Here is a 21,805-nt window from a genome sequence, read left to right as displayed (position 1 = left end):
TAAAATTGATGCACTATCAACAACACCAAAGACTACGAGTTGAACTTATACGAAGTAGGCTTTTATTGACTAAGAACTGGAGCATGCCTCTGCTAGTGGATCCATCCTAAGAGCTCCCGGGGGGAAGGGTGGTGAGTCACCTTTATACCCGGGCTTAGGGGTGGAGCCAGGGGCAGAGACATGCCCGGACCTGTACAGAGTTAACAGTGGTTTACCACACAGACATGTACAGAGTTAGCAGTGGTTTACCACACAGCCTCAACTGAGGAGCAGGACGTCTCTGTCGGTGGCAGTGAAGGTGACAGTGGCTCTCAACTTCTATGCCACCGGCTCCTTCCAATCCGCTACTGGGGACATTGCCAATGTCTCCCAGTTCGCGGTGCATTGCTGCATCCGCCAAGTAACGAATGCCCTAATTAAAAGGAGACGTCATTACATTTCCTTCCCCATGACCCTGGACAAGCAGCAAGAGCGCGCAATGGGATTTGCAAGAATAGCGGGCTTCCCCATGGTCCAGGGCGCCATTGACTGCACGCATGTGGCTTTGCAGGCGCTGCAAGAAAATGCCGAGGATTACCGCAACCGGAAGGGGTTCCATTCGTTGAACGTTCAGTTGGTCTGTGACCACAGACAGCTGATACTAGCTGTCAATGCCCGCTTTCCAGGCAACAGCCACAAAGCCTTCATCCTGCGCCAGACTTCTGTGGCAGACCTTTTCGAAGCCCCGGCTCACCCAGGAAGCTGGCTTCTCGGGGACAAGGGCTATCCTCTGTGCACCTGGCTGATGACCCCGCTCCGTGCGCCCAGCACCCCTGCGGAAGAACGATACAATGAGAGCCATCAAGCGACCAGGAACATCATTGAGCACACAAACGGCGTGCTAAAGCAACGCTTCCGCTGTCTGGACCAATGCGGGGGAGCCCTTCAGTACTCACCTGAGCGAGTCTCCCATTTCATTGTAGTGTGCTGCATGCTGCATAACCTGGCAATCCTCAGGACTCAGCCACTGCCACCAGACATTGGAGCACCAGCAGAGGAGGAGGAGGAGCACCAAGACGGCAGGGAGGCCCAAAGTGCAAGGGCCATCTGTCAGCAGCTTATTGCAAGTCGGTTCTAGGCCCCCTCTGAGGGAATGGCTTGTGCCATTGAAAGAACATGAATGGAACCATTCCGCAACCCCTAAGCCGGTCAAGGCAACAAATAGTTCAAAGAGCAAACATGCACAATCTGAATAAAGACACTTCTTTATTACTTTGTCATGCGGGAAGGGCACACAGTTTATTAAATAGAGAGAAACCCCCAAAAAAGCAGTCAGACACATAACTGGCTCTCACAACCTGGAGACAATGAACAAAAGAGTAAACAAAAAATGACCACGATCCTCAGCCTTCAGTAAAAAAATTAACAGCATTTTGCCACACCTCCTACTTTTTGCCCTTCAAGGGTGATCTGCTTCGCTTGCGAGATTGGCCCCTTCCCACCCTGCAGCCCCTCCGCAATGGGACCCCAGTGGCTGCAGCAAGGCTGGGGGAAGGCTGCTGAGTGTCAGAAACTGAGTCGGCAGATGCCCTTGAGGTAAGGCCTGGACCAGCTCTGGGCCTGGAGGGCCCGGCTGCTGACTGCTCCAACTCTGCATGGGCGGCAGCAGTCTGTCCTACAGGTGGTGGCAGCTGCAGTGGAGAAGTGACAGTGTTGGCAGCAGGAATGCTGCCATCCTGACAGAGGACAGCCACTCCGGCACTCCCACGGGGCAGCACTGCATCATGCGGAGCAATCTGCTGAAGCACAGACTGCTGGACTGCTGCGGCGCGGCGAGGGCCCCGGCAAATCCTGCCCGATCCAGCAAGGGTGGCAGCAGTCAGTGCTCGTGTGGCCCAATCTGCGTCTGCATCAGACCAGCCACTGACTGCATGGCACCACTAAGCACTTTCGTGGAAGCTGCCTGTGCTGCACCAAAGTCCTGCAGACTCCTTGCCTGTGCTGCACCAAAGTCCTGCAGACTCCTTGCCTGTGCTGCACCGAAGTCCTGGACGCTCCTTGCCAGTGACTCAATGGAATCTGGCATCCTTGCCACTGCAGCCATGAGCTCAGTGTGCCTCTGCTCCGCCTGGGCGCCCATTTCAGCAAGGAGCCACACCTCTTCTGCGCTCACTGTAGCAGGACTGGAGGCCAGACTCTCCCTCCGGGGAGAAGGCCGCCGAGCTTCCCTATCCCCCCCGCGTTGCTGCACCCCCCCTGGGCCCCGGAGCTTCACCCTCCTCAGACCCTTCCCCCCTGCTCCCCTTCAGGAAAGACGTGTCCCCAGTATGGCCATGGGCTGCCTCGGCTGAGGGTGGCACTGCTGGTCCGGCTTCCTCTTCCTCCTCGCCATCAGAATCACTCACAGTGGCAGCTTGAGGGCCCGCCTCCTCACCTGGCGAATCAGCATCTGAAAGCAGGAAGGTACAAGATTTGCTTTAGCGTGAGGACAGGGCGGCAGCGAGGGAGGCAGGAGTGCTGCAATGCACTGTATTGGTTCGATAGTGGCAAAGGATGCTGGTGTGAGGCACAAGTGGAAGGAGAGAGGTCAAAAAGGTGATGACCTTACCACTGCTGTCCAGAACGGGGTCGGCGTCTCCAGTGGCGACCGGGCCAAACATCCGGCCTGCCATAATCCGCTCAACTCGCTGCTCCAGATCGCTGAGGTCTTGAAGGTGAGGCCGGCCTCCCCCGGTCCATTGCTACTGCCTCCTGTTATGGGCCAGCTTGCCCTGCAAGAGAAAGGATGGGCTCAGAGTACAGTGTGAAGCCCTGATCTTGGCTGCACTGCCTCCCATGGTCGAATAGCCCTTACAGTGTGAAGCCTTGATCTTGGCTGCACTGCCTCCCATGGTCGAATAGCCCTTACAGTGTGTAAAGTGCTGAATGTGCGTGTGAGTTTCATGAAAGGCCCATAGGTGTTGGATGAGGGCTGGGCATTGGGGCTTTCAGGACCCTTTGGCCATAAAGTGAGGTGGACATGCAGGGATGAAGAGGATACTGAAAAGGGTACTCACCCTGACGACCCGAGTGAGGTCGTTGAACTTCTTCCTGCATTGCACAGGGGTCCTAGGCACCATGCTGCTGGAGGTCACTCTGTGAGACACCTCCCTCCAAGCTTTTCGATATTCGTTGGGCAGCGGCCTCCTGCCACTGTCCGGAAACAGGATAGATCGCCTGCGCTCCACTGCGCCAACCAGAACCTGCAAGGCCCCCTTACTGAACCGCTGCGCTCGCTCCCTGGCCCTCTCCATGGTCCTAGGCGTTAGAATGTGGCAGCAGGTCTGTCCAGGCCGAGAATCAGGGCTCCGATGCGCAGGGTGTGGCTGCAAGCCAAGATCGAACCTCCCCTTTAAGAGCTGACCGGCGCCAGCGTGTCTGCATGCATTCGCTAACTGGCCGCACCTGCGCTGCGCCCGCCCTCGGTGTTGGCGCCTCGCTTCTCCGGCTTAGCGCCTTGAGACAGTCGTGCAGCGCCTGTTTTAGCGCTCCAAGCACCTCCTGGGGCGAAGCAGGTCAATTTAGCAGAAGGTGGCGATAATTTGCGCCGGGCGCTAAATTTCGCGCCCGCTCGAGTATAACGCCCCAAACGTGGCGATACTGAATTTCTCCCCCTATTTTTTATACTTACCTCTGATTAGCTAATTTCTACCATGTCTCACTCCTATCTCTGTCCCCTCAACTCCCAAGTTGCATCTCCCAGCACAACAGCACCACCTCCTGAGGCATGTAAAAATTGAGCTTTCCACTCAATCTGAACTGCTGTCACCTATCCTAGTCGAAGAACTTAAAGCCACTTTCCAACTGGTAAGTAGACAGTACAGCCTTTTGCAGGGCAGCTGCAGGTGGCAAGTAACAGCTATTCCGGCAGGGTGCTGGTATTCAGTCTCTTACTCCAGGTTCTCCCTGCCCAGTGCTCCTAAACCAAAGGATCTTCCCCAGAGTTGCCAAGTCTCCTGGACCCCCAATGCTAATCGGCTACAAGGATCCCCCAGTGATTACACACGCAGGCACCCTCCCCAGTACTTCACAGCCCATCACCATCCCTGTGCTCCTACATCTTGGAACCGTCTGCTCCAAGTGCTAACAGAACCTAGTACCTCCTGCCCAGGAATGCCACACACAAGGAAACTCCCAATAAACCAAACACTGCATTTCACCCTTAGTTCTATCAAACACCATCATCTCCCAACAACTGTTTCTAAACCCCACAACCCTTGCCTTCCTATTATTTGTAAACCCCACATATTTACCTTGAATTTACTACATATTGGCCACTCTCTTATTTTGTATCCTTGGTTTTTTTTTAATGTAAAAATTATGAAAAACCAAATGTAAAGAAATATTCAATAATCAAGCACCTTTATGGTTTTCACAGAAACATTGAGTCATGGAATTCAAAGCCCAGACCACCAGTAAAAATTCCACAAAACCATATGATGAACATGGTAACTGACTTGCTCAATCATCTTAAATCAGTAGCCCTGATAGTAGTTTGATACATGCAAAAAAGCGCTATGGTTAGAAAATGGAGTGTGCCCCAACTCAGTACAAGCAAGCTATGGAAGATCTGTGAATTGTGTATATCTCCATGTAGCAAAATTCAGTCTGTTTGCAAACAGTATCTGAAACCAGAGATTTATAATAGTATTGGAATGCATTATTGAAAGAATACTCCAGCAGAAGGCTTTACATGCCTCTATCTCTAAGATAATTAGCCAAAAAGCCAGAGGGAACCAGAGGGGCGCTGCACTGTCGGAGGTGCCGCCTTTCGGCTGAGACGTTAAACCGAGACGTCTGCTCTCTCAGGTGGACGTAAAAGATCCCATGGCTTTGCTTCAGTATTTACCAATGATGTAGAACAGGTGGACATGACATTAGATGATGAGATTAATAATGAGATAAATGCATTAAAAAAGGGGATATATTAAATAAACTAATCAAACTCAGAGGATAAAACCCCTGGTCCGGATGGATTGCATCCACACATTTTAAAAGAATCTAGGGAAGAGATAGCAGAGGAATGACTACGCATATTTAATAATTCATTAGAAAAAGGTGTAGTGCCAGAGGACTGGCAGACAGCTAACTTAATACAATATTTAAGAAGGGATAGAACATGTCCAAGGAATTATAGACCAGTCAGCTTAACATCTGTGGTAGGGAAAATAATGGAATCCCTACTAAAGGAGAAAATAGAAGAACATCTCGAAACCAAAAATATAATAATGAATAGTCAGCATGGATTTCAAAAGGGAAAGTCTTGTTTGACCAACCTCATTGTCTACTCTCTCTGTTACCTCTTCAAAAAATTCAATGATAATGCAGTAGATCTAACTTATCTAGATTTTCAAAAGGCCTTCGATAAGGTACCCCATAATAGACTGATGAACAAGGTCAGAGAATGCGGAGCCAGGGAACAAGTAGCAGAATGGATTGCTGGTTGGCTTCAGGACAGAAAGCAGAGAGTAGGAGTAAAGGGTAGCTATTCACAGTGGCAGAAGGTGGGTAGTGGTGTTCCACAAGGATCAGTGCTGGGACCACTGCTGTTCACAATTTACATTAATGATTTAGAAATTGGAATCAAAAACACAATTTCTAAATTTGCAGATAACAGCAAATTGGGGGAATAGTCAATACTGAGGAGGACTGCAACAAATTACAGGAGGACTTTAATAAACTTGCAGAATTTAATTTGGCAAATGAAGTTCAACACATAAATGTTGGGTATTACACTTGGAGGGTGCGAGTCTAGGTGGGGTAGAGGAATAAAGGGATCTTGGAGTACAAATACACAAATCACTAAAAGCTGCGACAGAGGTTAGCAAGGCCATAATAAAAGCAAACCAAGCTCTAGGGTTTATTTATAGGGGGATTGAATTGAAAAGTAGGGAAGTTATGCTAAACCTGTATCGAACCTTGGTTAGACCACACTTGAGTACTACGTACAGTTCTGGTCGCCATATTATAAAAAAGATATAGAGGCACTGGAGAGGGTGCAGAGAAGATTTACAAGGATGATATCAGAAATGCTAGGGTATACATATCAGGAAAGGATGAACAGGCTGGGTCTCTTTTCTCTTTGAAAAAAGGCTGAGGGGTGACCTAACAGAGGTCTTTAAAATTATGAAAAGTTTTGATAGAGTGGATACAGAGAGAATGTTTCCACTTGTGGGGAAGAGCATAACTAGAGGCCATCAATATAAGATAGTCACCAAGATATCTAATAGGGAATTCAGAAGAAACTTCTTTACCCAGAGAGTGGTGAGAATGTGGAACTCGCTACCACAAGGAGTGGTTGAAGTGAACAGTATAGATGCATTTAAGGGGAGGCTAGACAAGCATATGAGGGAAAAGGGAATAGAGGGTTATGCTGATAGATTTAGATGAGGAAAGACAGGAGGAGGCTCGTGTGGAGCACAAACGCCGACATGGACTGGTTGGACCAAATGGCCTGTTTCTGTGCTGTATATCCTATGTTATCGTATGTAAGCTCCCACAAACAGCAATGTGATAATGACCAGATAATCTGTTTTTGTTATGTTGATTGAGGGCTAAATATTGGCCAGGACACCGGGGATAACTCCCTGCTGTTCTTCGAAATAAATAATTATTTAATATTTCTGCCATCTTTCTATTGTTACCGGTGGTATTATCCTGTCTATCCCTTAATGGCCGTATTCCTATCTCAACCTTCCTTTTTTATTGATGTGCCTATAAAATATTTTACTCTTTTGTTTTATGATCCTTGATAATTTAATTTCATAGTTCCTCTTTGCCTCCCTACTTGTTTTTTTGACTTCTCCTAATCCTTTCGTATTCTCCCTCATCATGCACTCCCCTGCTGACTATGTACTTAATGTTTTCCTCTTTCCTTACCCAAATTGTTCCCTTATGGCTTTATTCAGCCATGGAGTCTCATTAGTGTTTAATTTGTTCTTTCCTTTTAGCAGAATATGTATTTCCTGCACTCTGTTGAACACCGTTTAAATGTTTCCCATTGCTGTTTACATCGTTGTTTGCCAATATTGTTGCCCATTTCCACCCCCCAAGTTCTATTTTCAGCCCTTCAAAATGAGCTTTTCTCCAATCTATTAACCTAGTTTTCGTCATACTTATGTCCTTCTCAATTATCATCTTAAAGCGTATTATATTATGGTCACTATTGCCTAGATGTTCCCCTACTTTTACTTCTCTTATCCGCTCTGGTTCATTCCCCATTACTAGATCCAAAAGCGAATCCTCCCTTATTGGGCTTTTTACATATTAGGTTGGAAAGGAGTCCTGTACGAGGGTGAGAACGAGCCCAGCAGCGAGGTCGAGGCCCAGGAGTGGCGCAGCATGGACCAGCAGCGGGGTCGGGAGGACCACACTGCAGCCTATGAAACCCAGGCAGAGAGGACCTGCGGGAAGAAGGGAGGACGACAGTAGGAGTATGTTTTTGTGTGTGTGCTAGGCCGATGTAGCAGAGCCTGGTCTCCAATAGTCTTGGATCCACTTGGCATTGGACCAAGACCTTGCTCTGTCAAGCCAGTGTGGTAGCTGGTGTGCAACAGCCACCCCATGTTAAAAGAATTCACGCATAGGCATCTTCCACCCTTTAAAATGAAGTTCGGGACCTGGAACGTCAGGACCCTCATGGACAACCCCAACAGCGACAGACCAGAACGGCGTACTGCTATCGTTGCCCGGGAGCTCAGACGTTTCGACAGACATTGCCGTCCTAAGCGAGACCCGACAGGCAGGGGAAGGCCAGCTCAAGGAGCAAGGCGGTGGTTACACCTTCTTCTGGAAAGGCAAACCTGAAGAAGAATGCCGCCTCCATGGGTAGGCTTCGCCATAAAAAATGAGCTAGTTGAATGTCTCAGAGACTCCCCTTGTGGAATAAACAAACGCCTCATGACTCGATGGCTCACCCTAGCCCAGAACCAGTGCGCTACGGTCATCAGTGCGTACGCCCCAACACTGGAAGCCACGAGACCAAAGAGGAATTCTACTCCAGCCTTGAACAATCCCTGTCCCGAGTCCCAACGGGCGACAAGCTAATCCTCCTTGGCGACTTCAATGCCAGAGTTGGAAAGGACACAGACCTCTGAGGAGGTGTGATCGGCAGAGAGGGGGTAGGGAAAGCCAACTCCAACGGTACCCTCCTCCTGACAAAATGCTTTGAACATGGCCTTGTCATAACCAACAAATTGTTCTGTCAGAGACAAGTACAAGGCTTCATGGCAACACCTTGCTCCAAGCACTGGTATCTGCTGGACTACGTCCGAGCGAGGGACCGCAAGGACGTCCGCATCACCCATGCCATGACAGGAGCCGACGACTGCTGGACAGACCACTGCCTAATCCGTTCTGTCATCTCCATCAATGTAGCCCCACAACAGCGGTGGCAACGTCGCAGGAAAATCAATGCTGGAGCACTCAAAGACCCTGCTAAGAAAGCCTTTTTCAGCCTGCGCCTCACAACCAACCTGACGACTCCCAGTGATTCAGAGACAGTGTCCACTGCACCTGGTCTGCACTCAAGGCCTCCATAATCAGCACCTGTGAAGAGACGCTCGGTCACTCAACCAGGAAACACCAAGACTGGTTAGAGGAGAACAACCAGGAGATCCAGGAGCTAATAAGCCGCAAGCACAAGGCATTCCTGATCTGGAAACAGCAACACAACTCGAGAGGAAGAAAGCAGCTCTGCAGACGCATGAAGGCCAAGGTCCAACAAAAAACTCGCGACCTAACGAACAGATGGTGGGTGGAGAAAGCGCAGGAGATCCAGCAGCTAGCCGACAACCACGACGTGCGTGGATTCTTTAGCGCAGTCAAGACCACCTACAGCCCAAGCACCCAAGGTCCTACCCCACTGCGGGCCAAGAACGGAGAGGCAGTCAGTGCCTGCTGGAAGGAGCACTTCAAAGATCTCCTTAACCGAGACTCTGTCTTCGACGCGAATGTCCTCAACTCCATCCCGCAGCATGTTATCCGCCACCACCTCGCAGCATGTTATCCGCCACCACCTCAGCACTACCCCAGCCCGGCATGAGGTTGAAAAGGCCATCTGACAACTGAAGAACAACAAGGCCTCGGGACAGATGGAATCCCCGCCTAGGTGCTAAAACATGGCAGAGAAGCACTATTGGTGCAAATACATGAACTAATTTCTCTTATTTGGAAGGAAGAGAGCATGCCAGGGGATCTGAGAGATGCCGTAATCTTCAAGAAAGGTGACGAGTCCGACTGCGGTAATTACAGAGGAGTCTCCCTGCTGACTGCCACCGGGAAAGTCATCGCAAGAATCCTCCTCAATCACCTTCTCCCAGTGGCTGAAGAGCTCCTCCCAGTCACAATGCGGATTCCGCCCACTAAGAGGCACAATGGACATGATCTTCACCAAACAACAAATACAAGAGAAATGCAGGGAACAGCACCAACCGCTGTACATGGCCTTATTTGACCTCACAAAGGCCTTCAACACCTTCAACTTTGAGGGATTATGGAGTGTCCTCCTCAAATTCGGCTGCCCTCAAAAGTTTGTCACCATCCTCCGCCTGCTTCACGGCGACATGCAAGCCGTGATCCTGACCAACGGATCCACCACAGGCCCAATTCACGTACAGACCAGGGTCAAGCAAGGCTGTGTTATCGCACCAACTCTTCTCGATCTTCCTTGCTGCAATGCTCCATCTCACCCTCAGCAAACTCCCCGCTGGAGTGGAGCTAATTTACAGAACAAACAGGAAACTGTTCAACCTCCGTCGCCTCCAGTCCAGATCCAAGGTCGTCCCATCCTGTCATCGAATTACAGTATGCAGACGACGCTTGCGTCTGCGCACTCTGAGGCCGAACTCCAAACCATCGGCAACACCTTCACTGAAGCGTACGCGAGCATGGGCCTTACACTAAACTTCCGTAGGACAAAGGTCCTCTACCAAACTGCCCCTGCCACACAGTACTGCTCCCCGATTATCAAAATCCATGACAAGGCCTTGGACAACGTGGACCATTTTCCATACCTCGGGAGCCTACTGTCAACAAGGACAGACGTCAATGACGAAGTCCAACACCGCCTTCAGTGTGCCAGTACAGCCTTCGGTCGCCTGAGGAAGAGAGTGTTTGAAGATCAGGACCTCAAACCCAGCACCAAGCTCATGGTCTACGGAGCAGTAGTGATACCCGCCCTCCTGTATGCTTCTGAGACATGGACCATGTACAGCAGGCACCTCAAAGCACTGGAGAGGTACCACTAATGCAGCCTCCTCCATTGGCAGGATAGGCGCACCAACGTCAGTCTTCTCGCTCAGGCTAACATCCCCAGCATCGAAGTTCTGACCACGCTCGATCAGCTCCGATGGACGGGCCACATCGTCCGCATGCCCAATATGAGAGTCCCAAAACAAGCGCTCTACTCAGAGCTCCGACATGGCAAGAGAGCCCCAGGTGGGCAGAGGAAACGCTTCAAGGACACCCTCAAAGCCTCCTTGAAATAGTGCAACATCCCCACCGACACCTGGGAATCCCTGGCCCAAGACCGCACAAAGTGGAGGAGAAGCATCCGGGAAGGTGCCGAACACCTCCAATTCTCTTCGCCGGGAGCAAGCGGAAGCCAAGTGCAAACAGCGGAAGGAGCGCACGTCAACCCAAGCACCCCACCCACCCGCCCTTTCAACCACCGTCTGCCCCACCTGTGACAGAGACTGTAGGTCCCGCATTGGACACAGTCACCCGAGAACTCATTTTTAGTGTGGAAGCAAGTCATCCTCAGTTCCGAGGGACTGCCTAAGAAGACGACGACACATTGTAGGAACTCCATTGCCTTATCCCCTCTTCTGTCCAATTAATATCGGGGTAGTTGAAATTCCCTATGATTATTATTGTATATTTTTTACTCATTTCCCTAATTTGTCTGCATATTTCTTCCTCCACCTCCCTTCCACTATTAGGTGGTCTGTAGACTACATCTGTTAGTGTGATTGATCCCTTTGTTATCTTTTATCTCTATCCATATGGATTCTATTTTTGTCTTGTCTGCGTCACTTTTTTCTACTGCCATTATGTTATCCCTAATAAGTACAGCTACTCCATCTCCCCCTTTTCCCTCCCTCTCTTTTCTAAATGTTATACCCTGCAATGTTTAATTCCCAGTCCTGATTTTTCTGTAGCCAAGTCTCAGTAATCCCTACTATGTCTGGTTCCTTGCAATGCATGAGTGCCTCCAGCTCCCCTGTTTTATTACAGACACCGTGTGCATTGCTGTACAGACAGTTTATCTCATTTTTAATAGGAATTCCTCTCACTTTACGTTTAACCATCTTTTTCGACTTCTGTTCTATAACTCTATTTATTCCTTTGCCATCAATGTCCTCCCTTACTTTATTCTTTCCTCTGCTCTCTTTTCCTGTTTCGTTTATATTTAGGTTGGTTAGGTTTCTTGTAGATCTCTCCTCCCATCTTACTAGTTTAAAGCCTTTGCCACCTCCCTATTTACCCTTTCTGCTGTGCGCAAAGTGGCTGCCACGTTTCCCACATTACAGGAAACTTTGTGCTATCCGGCACCGACGGGACCGAGCTGCTGCCGTTCCCTCAAAACTGCCGTACACTCCAGAGCTAATGTTGGAATCAACAAACCCTGTTGCTTAGCAACAGCCTCTAAACAGTCGGCAAGCATCTCTGTAGCGTCTCTAGCTGAAGCTGTTGCTTAGCTACAGACGTTGCAGAGCTTGACTGTTCAAAAAAAGAGAAAAGAAACGAAAAGAATAAAAAACGGCTCCTGATTTTTGCCGGTGGCTCGAGCTTGCCGGACGGTTCGCCTCCGGATAACACAAAGTTTCCTGTACAACAGTGACTACACTACAAAATACTTCATTGGCTGTAAAGCGCTTTAAGATGTCTGGTGGTCGTGAAAGGCACTATATAAATGCAAGTCTTTCTTTCTTGAAGATAATTAGCCGAAGAACCAGAGGGGAGATTTTCTTTTAAAAACAATGAGCTGTTAAGATCTGGAATGCACTGCCTGAAACGGGTGTGGAAGCAGATTTAAGAGTCACTTTCAAAAGGGAATTGGATATATACTTGATAAGGAAAAAAATTGCAGGGCTATTGGATATCGCTTTCAAAGAACCGACACAGGTACAAGGGGCTGAATAACCTGCTTCTGTGCTGTATGATTCTATACTCAAGTACTCACTGATAAAAACCGAAAGCATATTTAATCTTTGTTAAACTTCCCCCACCCAACAATAAAAGATAACTCAGCAAAAGGTTTATAATTTACTATAAAAAATACAGACAGTGCAAAGTACCTACATGAAATAAAAATAAAACATCTATGTTTCCAAACCTTTGAAGCATGTGCACGATTGTTATCAAGGTTACTTCTTGATAATTCGTTACTAATTCATTGTTAAATTTCCCCCCCCCCTTCTTACAGCCATACAAGTTTCCTGAGGATGCTCCATAATCTCACCTTGCTTATGGTTTCAGTTTAGCGCTCTCTTTACTATAATCCTGATGAACAAGAACTGAATTTTTTCCAGATTAATCAGTCGGAGTTTCAACATTAGAAATGGAATCCTGACGTTGTGTAGCATTACTACTGAAGTGATATTTCCCATGACTCACATTAGAATATTGACAATTATTTTACAATGGAAGATTGAGTGCTTTGTATCCAACTGTATAATTCCTCTATGCATCAAATGGTATCGAACAGCATCATTTCTGAGATTGCATCTTCTACTCTAAAAATTTTGGTGGCATCAAATGAAATGCATGTTTTAAAAACTTAGTGGCTACTATGTATTTCTAAAATTAACTTTTTGCCATACCTTGTCCATCTACAGAAATCCCTGCATTTGCTTTGGTCTTCTGAATGGCAGACTTCATCTTTTGCTGAACTTGAACATCCTTGGACATTGGCACTGGGGCAAACCTTCGAGGAGCAGGGGTCTGTAGAGAACTTCCCATACCAAATCCACCAGTAACAGGCCGACTCCGATAAGCTGAAATTAAAGTCAGTACTTGAGGGCAAATTATTAATTTTTGACTTAACTCTGTTGCGAAGGTATTCTTGTTCAAAATTGATAAACATGTTGTTTTACATTGCAAGTTCCACTTTCTTATGGTATGATTTATTTCTTGTTATTTGAGGGTTAAATATAAATTTTCAGATGGCGCAATTAGTAAAGACAGCTTGTAACTGGAGACAGAGAGCAGAAGGTCCCAAACAAAATGGCACAAAGGTTGGCTTCAGTGCTCCTGGGCCAGGCAGGGTTTCTGTGCCTGATCACTACCCTTTAACTTCTGCTGGAAAGTAAGCATCTGTGAATGTTCAATGAAGACAGAAGTGGGTTGTGATGTCTCAATGGTCAAATATTATGTCCATACTTAGTATTAATGCTCATACAATAAGAATCCTACATGAGAGAGGTGTCAGAGGGAGTATCAATGGATCTGCATCTCTGCAAGAGTCAGCACCTCCAGAAGAGAAAGGGGGAGTGGAATTTGGAAGAAATTGATTATTTTTTTAAAATATGGCAGAACTAGAAGGAAAATTTAATTAAAATAAAACCTACATTGCAGCCATTTTTCCTTATGCATATAGGGACAATTACGATCAGTTTTCAGAACCTGTGTACGCTTAAGTCTTCAATGTAAACAATGTACAATGTAGGACCTGGGGTATCCCATTTATAAAAACAGTCCATTTTCTTCCTAGGGCAGTACCCAACATTGAAAATAATGCTCTTCTAAAAAAAAAACAGTAAATATTCAATTGAAGAGAGACCACTATTTGCTCTAATCTCCAAGTTAAATTTATATTAATGCTTAAACTAGAGTAAAGATATATTTAGGACAACACACGGCTTCATATACAAGTTACTAATTAACTTGAGCGCCATTTCCTCCTCTATCTATAGAGCAATTAGATGGTTTGTAAATGAAGATTTGACATAAAATTCTACCTGCAATTAATCTAGATACAATTCTTGAAAAGTGGAGATTTAATAGAAGTGTTCAAAATTACAAGGGGTTTCGATAGAGTAAATAAGGAGAAACTATTTCCACTGGCGGGTGGGTCAGTAACCAGAGGATATAGATTTATGAAAATTAGCTAAAGAACCAGAGATGAGGATTTTTTTTTTTTTTTACGCAGCAAATTGTTATGATCTGGAATGCGCTGCCTAAAAGGGCAGTGGAAGCAGATTCATTAGTAACTATCAAAAGGGAACTGGATGCAGGGTTATGAAGAAAGAACAGTGGAGTGGGACGAATTGGATAGCCTTTAAAAGAGCCATCAGAGGCATGATGGGCTAAATAGCCTCCTTCTGTGCTGTAAGATTCTATGAACCATACTTTGTATACCGGCTATTGGAAAGCATCACGTCCCCACTACATGATTCTCTTTTCTTTGAAAGCGGACTGGATATTCACTGTTACCAAACTGAATACTCAGGCTTTCAAGCCAACAAATTGTTTTATTTACACAAGATAGATGCATGAACAATAAACAGTATAGCCAGTAAAATATAGATTTCTCTATTGTTTTATGTATTGAGGCATGTAAAGACATCACTCGCTGAAGATGCTTCAAACAGAGGTTTACTTGCAGTAGCCAAAAACTAGCCTAGCTCCCTATGTTTACATCAAGCCATCTGCCTGCAGCGCTGAAACACTAAATGAAAACTGGCTCTAATCTCACCAATATAATTCTCCAATAGGAAGTCCCTGATTGAAATGCCCCTCAAAGAGGAATCCAGCCAATCAATGACCTTGCCCCTTCTTGAAGCCACCACCAAGGTTAGGGCCTATCCTTTTGACTTGTCATCAGGTGACTTGGGACCACCCCTGCCAGCTAGCCTGAACAAAAGCAGTAAATGGCCGCATCCCTGACAGTTGCATTTAATCAAAAAGTAAATCTTTGACTATAGAAAAGCAGTTTGTGATTGCAATTATTGGCTGGGGTTGATCAACCAATTAACACTTCAGGCACCCATTGTGTGGACCATAAAAAAACTCACACCATATGAAATCCATTCCAGACAAATGTCTGTTCGAAACTTATGGTTTTCAGTTGCAAAGATGCTATGTGCGTCCTTGGCGTTAACACCTTGCATGCTTTTTACCTCTTTCATGGCAATTCTACCAATACAAAATAAAAGTTAAAACTTCAACATAAAGTCCAAAAAATGTAATGGGGGAAACTTTACACTGTTGCAATTTATAGGAAAATCATAAATGCAAGTATTAAGAATACACTTATAATTTTGCTATTAGCAAACAGCTGAAATCTCTTCTCTCCGTTTTACTAAACCTTATTACCACTACTATTTAGAGTAAAAATAAATGCTTATATAAATTGCACAAAGCTTTAATCTTCTAAATGATTAACCACCTATATTGTGAATGTAGTCGTATGTTGAGATTTTCTTACTCTTTATAGAGTATCATCTCAAGCAGTCCTGTAGACATAGAACCTTAAAAGCATTAGGTGAGCAGCTCTGCAAGAATGTAAATCTTCCAATGATAACCTCTATACAGAGGCTACAATATTGATGCAACACTAATCACATTCACTTAAACAAGAAAATCAAAAAAAAATTAGGAGACAAAATAAAGAGGTAATCTGAGAATTTATGCTTGTGTTCTATGCTACATTGTACAATATTGTCATCCCACCAAATAATCTACTGTTCCATTCTGTAGACCAATAGACAGAAGCACAGTGCCCTCTATTGCATAAACAAAAAATACTCGTCGCTGTGGAAAGATAGAATGGCGTGCCAAGCATTGACTTTTTTTTTTAAGATCTCCTATTAACTCTTTCAATTGAATGATAAATACATCTTCGAGATGATTGAGCAAACCAAACTGTGATATTCTGAAATTATACCAGCTACAGTTAGACAATTTAACCAGCAACTTTATGAATAGAATAATGAAACGGTACATAACTATTGCCAGAGTTAACAGTGAATCAAATGTTGAGCTTATGATTCTGTAAAGTAATTGAGATCACGGTTTGTCAGATAAACTAGGTTCATTAAACCATAATAATTAAAATTGAAATTAAAACAATTTCCAATGAAAGTGAATATTGGATAATGTTGAATAGGAACAAGTAATATACTCAATTTTCATTAGTCATTATGATCAGGGCCACTTGATTTATGGTGACAAAGTCAAATTCTGTTTTTATTACTTGGAATTCTGAGACTTTTGCAAGTGTTTCTTGGGATCAAACTTTGCAATTCTATATTTTGATTGTCAAAACCATAAATCCTTGATTATGATGATTAATGCTGCATATGCAGATCATAAGCACTTAGATTTGCGTTTTTAAAGATTTTAAAGTTTCACAATCATTGTCTTTCATAAAAATAATAAACAAGTAATGAATAATTGCTATAACACTAGCAGCTTTCTGACTACACATTTCTGTCAATCTTTTTTGGGGGTTTTTTAAACTAAGAGTACTGTTTGCACCACAAAGGGAAAGGACAGGTAAAAAGACTTGGAGGAGTAATTGAGTCTAATCCAAGACTACTCTGGTGTCAGGTAGTTTATCTCCTGCCAGAATGGACACAATTTTCTCATTTCATGCGCGCCTATGTATCAAATTTTCTTTGAATATAAGCTAATAGTCAGAGTGGTGTAAAGTGAATACATTAATTATTCTACTGTGGAGTTATTTATTTTAAAATTATATTACTTGTGCCATAATTCTGAATAATCAGATTGATATAATTTCTAAGAGTTTTTTTAAAACCCAAAACAAAAATCTTCAAATCAAATTAACATTAATGTTACCGATTACAAGCATTAGAAATTCCAATGGTCCAAAGCCCAGAGATTGTATCTGCACAAATTATTGGGTCTGGGAATATCATGATATTATAAATTTCTACTGTTGTAGAACCCAAGATTTGCCTCTAGAGTATTTAAGTAGTGGCCTTGAATGGTAGAAATAGTACAATAGGGCAGAGTGAACCCAAAGTTTTGCTCAAAACATTTTGACACTGAAATTTTGGGCCAACATGGCTGCCAAAAAAAAAATGCTCTAGAATTTTCTTAGGAGTTAATTTTATGCAAAACCACCAATAACACTGTATTATACACAATTTCAATATTCTTTTAAAATGGAGATTTGAAAGAAATCTAACTGCAAAAGTATGTATAATTTTCATACCAGATTTAATCTTAATAAAAAGATCCCTAATCTTGACAACAAATCAATGACCGTCAATGCAGCAATAATCAAAATTATTTATTGTACTTATTTTTGCATGTAATAAAAAAGTCATTGCTATTAATGACCCTATAACAAGCATTGAGCTAAATTTCAGTGACACTGAAGATCTGTTTTTTTTCTACAGTATTGCAATAGTAAAGAAAATATTTCTCCATCTCACACAAAACTGTTTGCTCTTCTCACCCAGTGCTGCTGCAGAGGAGTCAGGTGGCATATCTCTGAGAGAAACATAATGGATGTTGTTGCTAGGCAACTGCTGGAGGCCTTGATTCAGAGTATGTGTTGCAGTACAATGTGTTGCTGAACTCTGTGACATCGTGTCAGAACGTGCTGGAGGTGCACCAGCAGGATGGATGTTGCTTGTTGGGAATGCTGAAGTCAACATTCGTGACTAAAGGACGAACAAAAAAAGAACCAATTATGGCCATTGTACAATAATACTCTTAGCTGTTTACATACTTTTAGCTTTTTATTAAGCATTGTGAATAAATGTAAAGCAACGTTTAGGAAATTAGACATGTATATCATCACAGTTTAAGGCACCTTAAATAATATACAATTCTAACATTAATTCTGGGCCAATTAATGAATCATGAAGCATTGACAATTTTTCAGATGAACAATTAACAGATCAGCATTTCCAAAGGGAAGAATGGGGCCACTGATCCATTTGGTAAGCATTCATGGAACAGACTGAGAAAAAAAAATCAATAAATGTAAAATCAAAATTACCCTCATTATTACATATACTCAATTGAACAGGGTTACGCAGAAATCAATAATATCCCAGCTGATCTCTTGCAGCGTGGCTCAAGATGAGTCAGAGGATATGCGTGTTATAATGGAGTGTTGACATATCGAAGCCACTGATTTATGGTAGTGTGACAACAGAAATTAAAGTAATGCTTATAGGAAATGTGTACTATATGCAAGAATTGTAATATATCTATATTAACAATCTTAAAGCTGCACGCACATCCTGTCAACTTTGATTCTAAATTCCTATGTCCACATTTATAATGGATGGAAGCTACTTCTATAAACTTATCACACTGTAATAAAACCATCCTGCCAGTGGAGGTGCTGCAGTGTGGCAAGTTTACATAACCAGCTTCCATTATAAATGAGCATTATAATCAAAATATTAAAATAAAGATAGAACATATGACTTCAAAATAGCAATTGAATTACTTCTGCATGCCCTGGTCCAATTATTCTCCACACTACAACCTTGCGTCACCTGCAACACCATGGTATACCAACTACAGGTAATATCTACAGTATATTAAAAATCTTGCATATGGTGCACACGTCCTGTCCAGACTTCCTGTGTCACAGGTTTTGAGTCTTGTAATTTAAATCAGCATTTATAATGACAAACACTTATATCAACATATCTGTATTTCATAAAGGCAAAAATTGTATGTCAACATTTGTCACCACGCTGTAGTTGCAGGCTTTCTGAGACATACATTTTTGGTACTGTTCCTGGCTAATAGAAAAACTGAAATTTTACATCCTATTGCCTGTGAAAAACATAGGGTTCAGACTAGCTTACAGTTGGAAGAAAATTCTCAGAAAAACTGTTCCCTTCACTATTTAAAATTTTTCATCAGTCAGCCAACCTAGCCTTTTTTTTTTAAAGCTGCCCCTCCTAATTGTGTTTTTTAGTCTCACTCCTGGTGCTTGTATTCTTTAGTCAAAATCCCAGTGTCTGTGTTATCTAGTTCCGCTCCTTGTATTATTGTTGCTTTTAAAAAAAAATCTTATCTGCGCTGTTTTGAGTAGTCCTTAAAGGACTGCTCACTCGACCAATCAACGGCAGTTACCAATGGATAGAGACTATGTATGTTATTGGATCCTGATTAGCATATTACATGTAGGTTCCTGCCTGAAACAAGTGGGTGCCTGGGCCAACCATGTGAAAACACCAACATAATTGCAGTCATACCAGGAGCAGGACGCCAAGTGGTGCACTGCTATTTTTAGCCTTCTACGAGCCCATTCCCACTTGGTGCAAGCTGTGCAAATTGGTCACTTAATGTCCCTAATCAGATCATAGGAACAAGGGTAGACCATTTAGCCCCTCGAGCCTATTCCATCATTCTGTTAGAGCATGGCTGATCTGTACCTCAACTCCATTTACCATCCTTTGCTCCAGATGGTAACAAAGGCTCAGTGATAGCACTCTCGCTTCCGAGTCAGATTGTTGTGGATTCAAGTTCCACTCCAGAGACTTGAGCACAAAAATCTAGGCTAACACTCCAGTGCAGTACTGAAGTAGTGCTACACTGTCAGAGGTGCAGTCTTTCAAATGAGACGTTAAACCGAGGCTCTGTCTGCCCTATCATGGCACTATTTAGAAGAACAGGGCAGTTTTCCACCAGTGTCCTGGCCAATATTTATCCCTCAACCAACATCGCTAAAAAAACATTACTTCGTCATTATCACATTGCTGTTTGTGGGACCTTGCTGTGCACAAATTGGCTGCCGCGTTTCCTACATTACAACAGTGACTACACTTCAAAAGTACTTCATTGGCTATAAACCACTTTGGTACGTCCCGAGGTCATGAAAGGAGCTCTTTAAATGTAAGACTTTCTTTCTTTCATAATTTAACCCTTTAAGCCCAGTATCATTATGGTGAATCCGTGCTGTACCCTCTCCTTACAGTTTAAACAAAATAAACACATATTTGGAAAGAGCATGACTGCATTAATTTTTGCCTTTTAATACCATCATGTTTTGAGATTTTTCAATAGAAAGGAATTGGAAAAACTGTTACTTTTAAATGTTAGGGTTTTGAAGCAAAGTTGTGGGGGGGGGGGGGGGGGGGGGAAGTGGAGGGCGACATGTCCCTAGACAAAAGATGGTTAATATACTGGGCTAAACACTAAAGTTGTTTTCCCTAAAGATTGTAAACAATAAGCAATTCATCGGCCGGTCTTGGTAATCAGTAAGCACATCACACCTATTATGTTAGGACGTCCTGAGTGTTCAGCAGGGATTATCTGGCAGGCTTTCTCTTATGGTTTGGCAATACAGGGAAATAAAAAGAACGACAATAACCTAGTCTGTCAGTCAGATCCTACTAAGGCTGCAAAGTCGGTCAGGTTTTTAAAAAGCCGCAAGGGAAACCTTTTGCCAAGCTGAGAAAGAGAATTCAGGAGGGTAGCTAGGAGGTGAATTGAAAGTAATCTCGTGGCATGGATAAGAAATTAGTTAAGCAGTAAGAGGCAGAGAATTGGAATAAGAATGATAGCCTCTAATTGGCAAACAATGACAAGTGGTGTCCACCAGAGATCAGTATGGAAGCCACAGCTTTTCACTATTATATAAAAACATTTGCAGATAAGAAGAAGTTGGGAGGTATAAGTGAATGGTGAAAGAAGGTAGAATTTTATTTTATTTATTCACAGGATGTGGGAGTCGCTGCCAAGGTCAGCATTTATTGCCCATCCCTAATTGCCCTCGAGAAGGTGGTGGTGGGCGTGTGGTGAACGTGCTCCCACAGTGCTGTTAGGTAGGGAGTTCCAGGATTTTGACCCAGCAACAATAAGGAAATGGCAATATATTTCCAAATCAGGATGGTGTGTGACTTGGAGGCGGTGGTGTTCCAATGTGTTTGTTGCCCTTGTCCTTGTAGGTAGTACAGGTAACGGGTTTGGGAGGTGTTGTCAAAGAAGCCTTCGTGAGTTGCTGTTGTGCATCTTGTAGATGGTACACACTGCAGCCACAATGTGCCGGTGGTGGAGGGAGTGAATGTTTAAGGTGGTGGATGGGGTGTCAATCAAGTGGGCTGCTTTGTCCTGAATGGTGTCGAGCTTCTTGAGTGTTGTTTGAGCAAGCAAGTGGTGAGTATTCCAGCACACACCTGACTTGTGCTTTGTTGGAATAAACGGGTCATTTTCCGAGTGGCAAGCAGTGACTAGTGGGGTACCGCAAGGATCGGTCCTAGGACCCCAGCTGTTCACAATATATATTAATGATCTGGACGAGGGAATTGGATGTAATATCTCCAAATTTGCAGACGACACAAAGCTGGGTGGGAGGGTAAGCTGTGAGGAGGAGGTCGTGAAACTCCAGTACGATTTGGACAGAAACATGGCAAATGCACTATAATGTGGATAAATGTGAGGTTATCCACTTTGGTGGCAAAAACAGGAAGGCAGATTATTATTTGAATGGCAATAGATTGGGAGAAGGGGAAGTGCAAAGAGACCTGGGTGTTCTTGTGCACCAGTCGCTGAAGGTAAGCATGCAGGTGCAGCAGGCGGTTAAGAAGGCAAATGGTATGTTGGCCTTCGTAGCAAGAGGGTTCGAGTACAGGAACAAGGATGTCTTGCTACAGTTGTACAGGGCCTTGGTGAGACCGCACCTTGAGTATTGTGTACAGTTTTGGTCGCCTTACCAGAGGAAGGACGTTCTTGCCATGGAAGGAGTGCAGCGAAGCTTCACCAGGCTGATACCTGGGATGGCAGGAATGACGTACGAGGAGAGATTGTGTCGATTGGGCTTATACTCACTGGAGTTTAGAAG

General features: G+C 44.3%; 1 protein-coding gene across 4 annotated transcripts in view; it reads right to left on the bottom strand.

Annotated features, from left to right (window-relative positions):
• The window catches only part of kiaa0586 (KIAA0586 ortholog), a 674,053-nt gene that overhangs the window by 606,638 nt on the left and 45,610 nt on the right, over positions 1 to 21,805 (bottom strand). For all 4 annotated transcript variants that reach the window (XM_086003275.1, XM_086003276.1, XM_086003277.1 and 1 more), the window contains exons 7-8: positions 17,450 to 17,657; positions 12,843 to 13,016 (exon numbers count right to left, since the gene is read on the bottom strand). In XM_086003275.1, the coding sequence (XP_085859401.1) occupies positions 12,843 to 13,016; positions 17,450 to 17,657 (382 nt within the window). The remainder of the gene's footprint in view (positions 1 to 12,842; positions 13,017 to 17,449; positions 17,658 to 21,805) is intronic.

Source organism: Somniosus microcephalus, chromosome 12 (genome assembly GCF_052327205.1).
Source record: "Somniosus microcephalus isolate GS21.2 chromosome 12, FLI_Smic_1.0, whole genome shotgun sequence".
Classification (NCBI taxonomy): Eukaryota; Metazoa; Chordata; class Chondrichthyes; order Squaliformes; family Somniosidae; genus Somniosus; species Somniosus microcephalus.
This window is presented reverse-complemented; position numbering and strand designations above follow the sequence as displayed.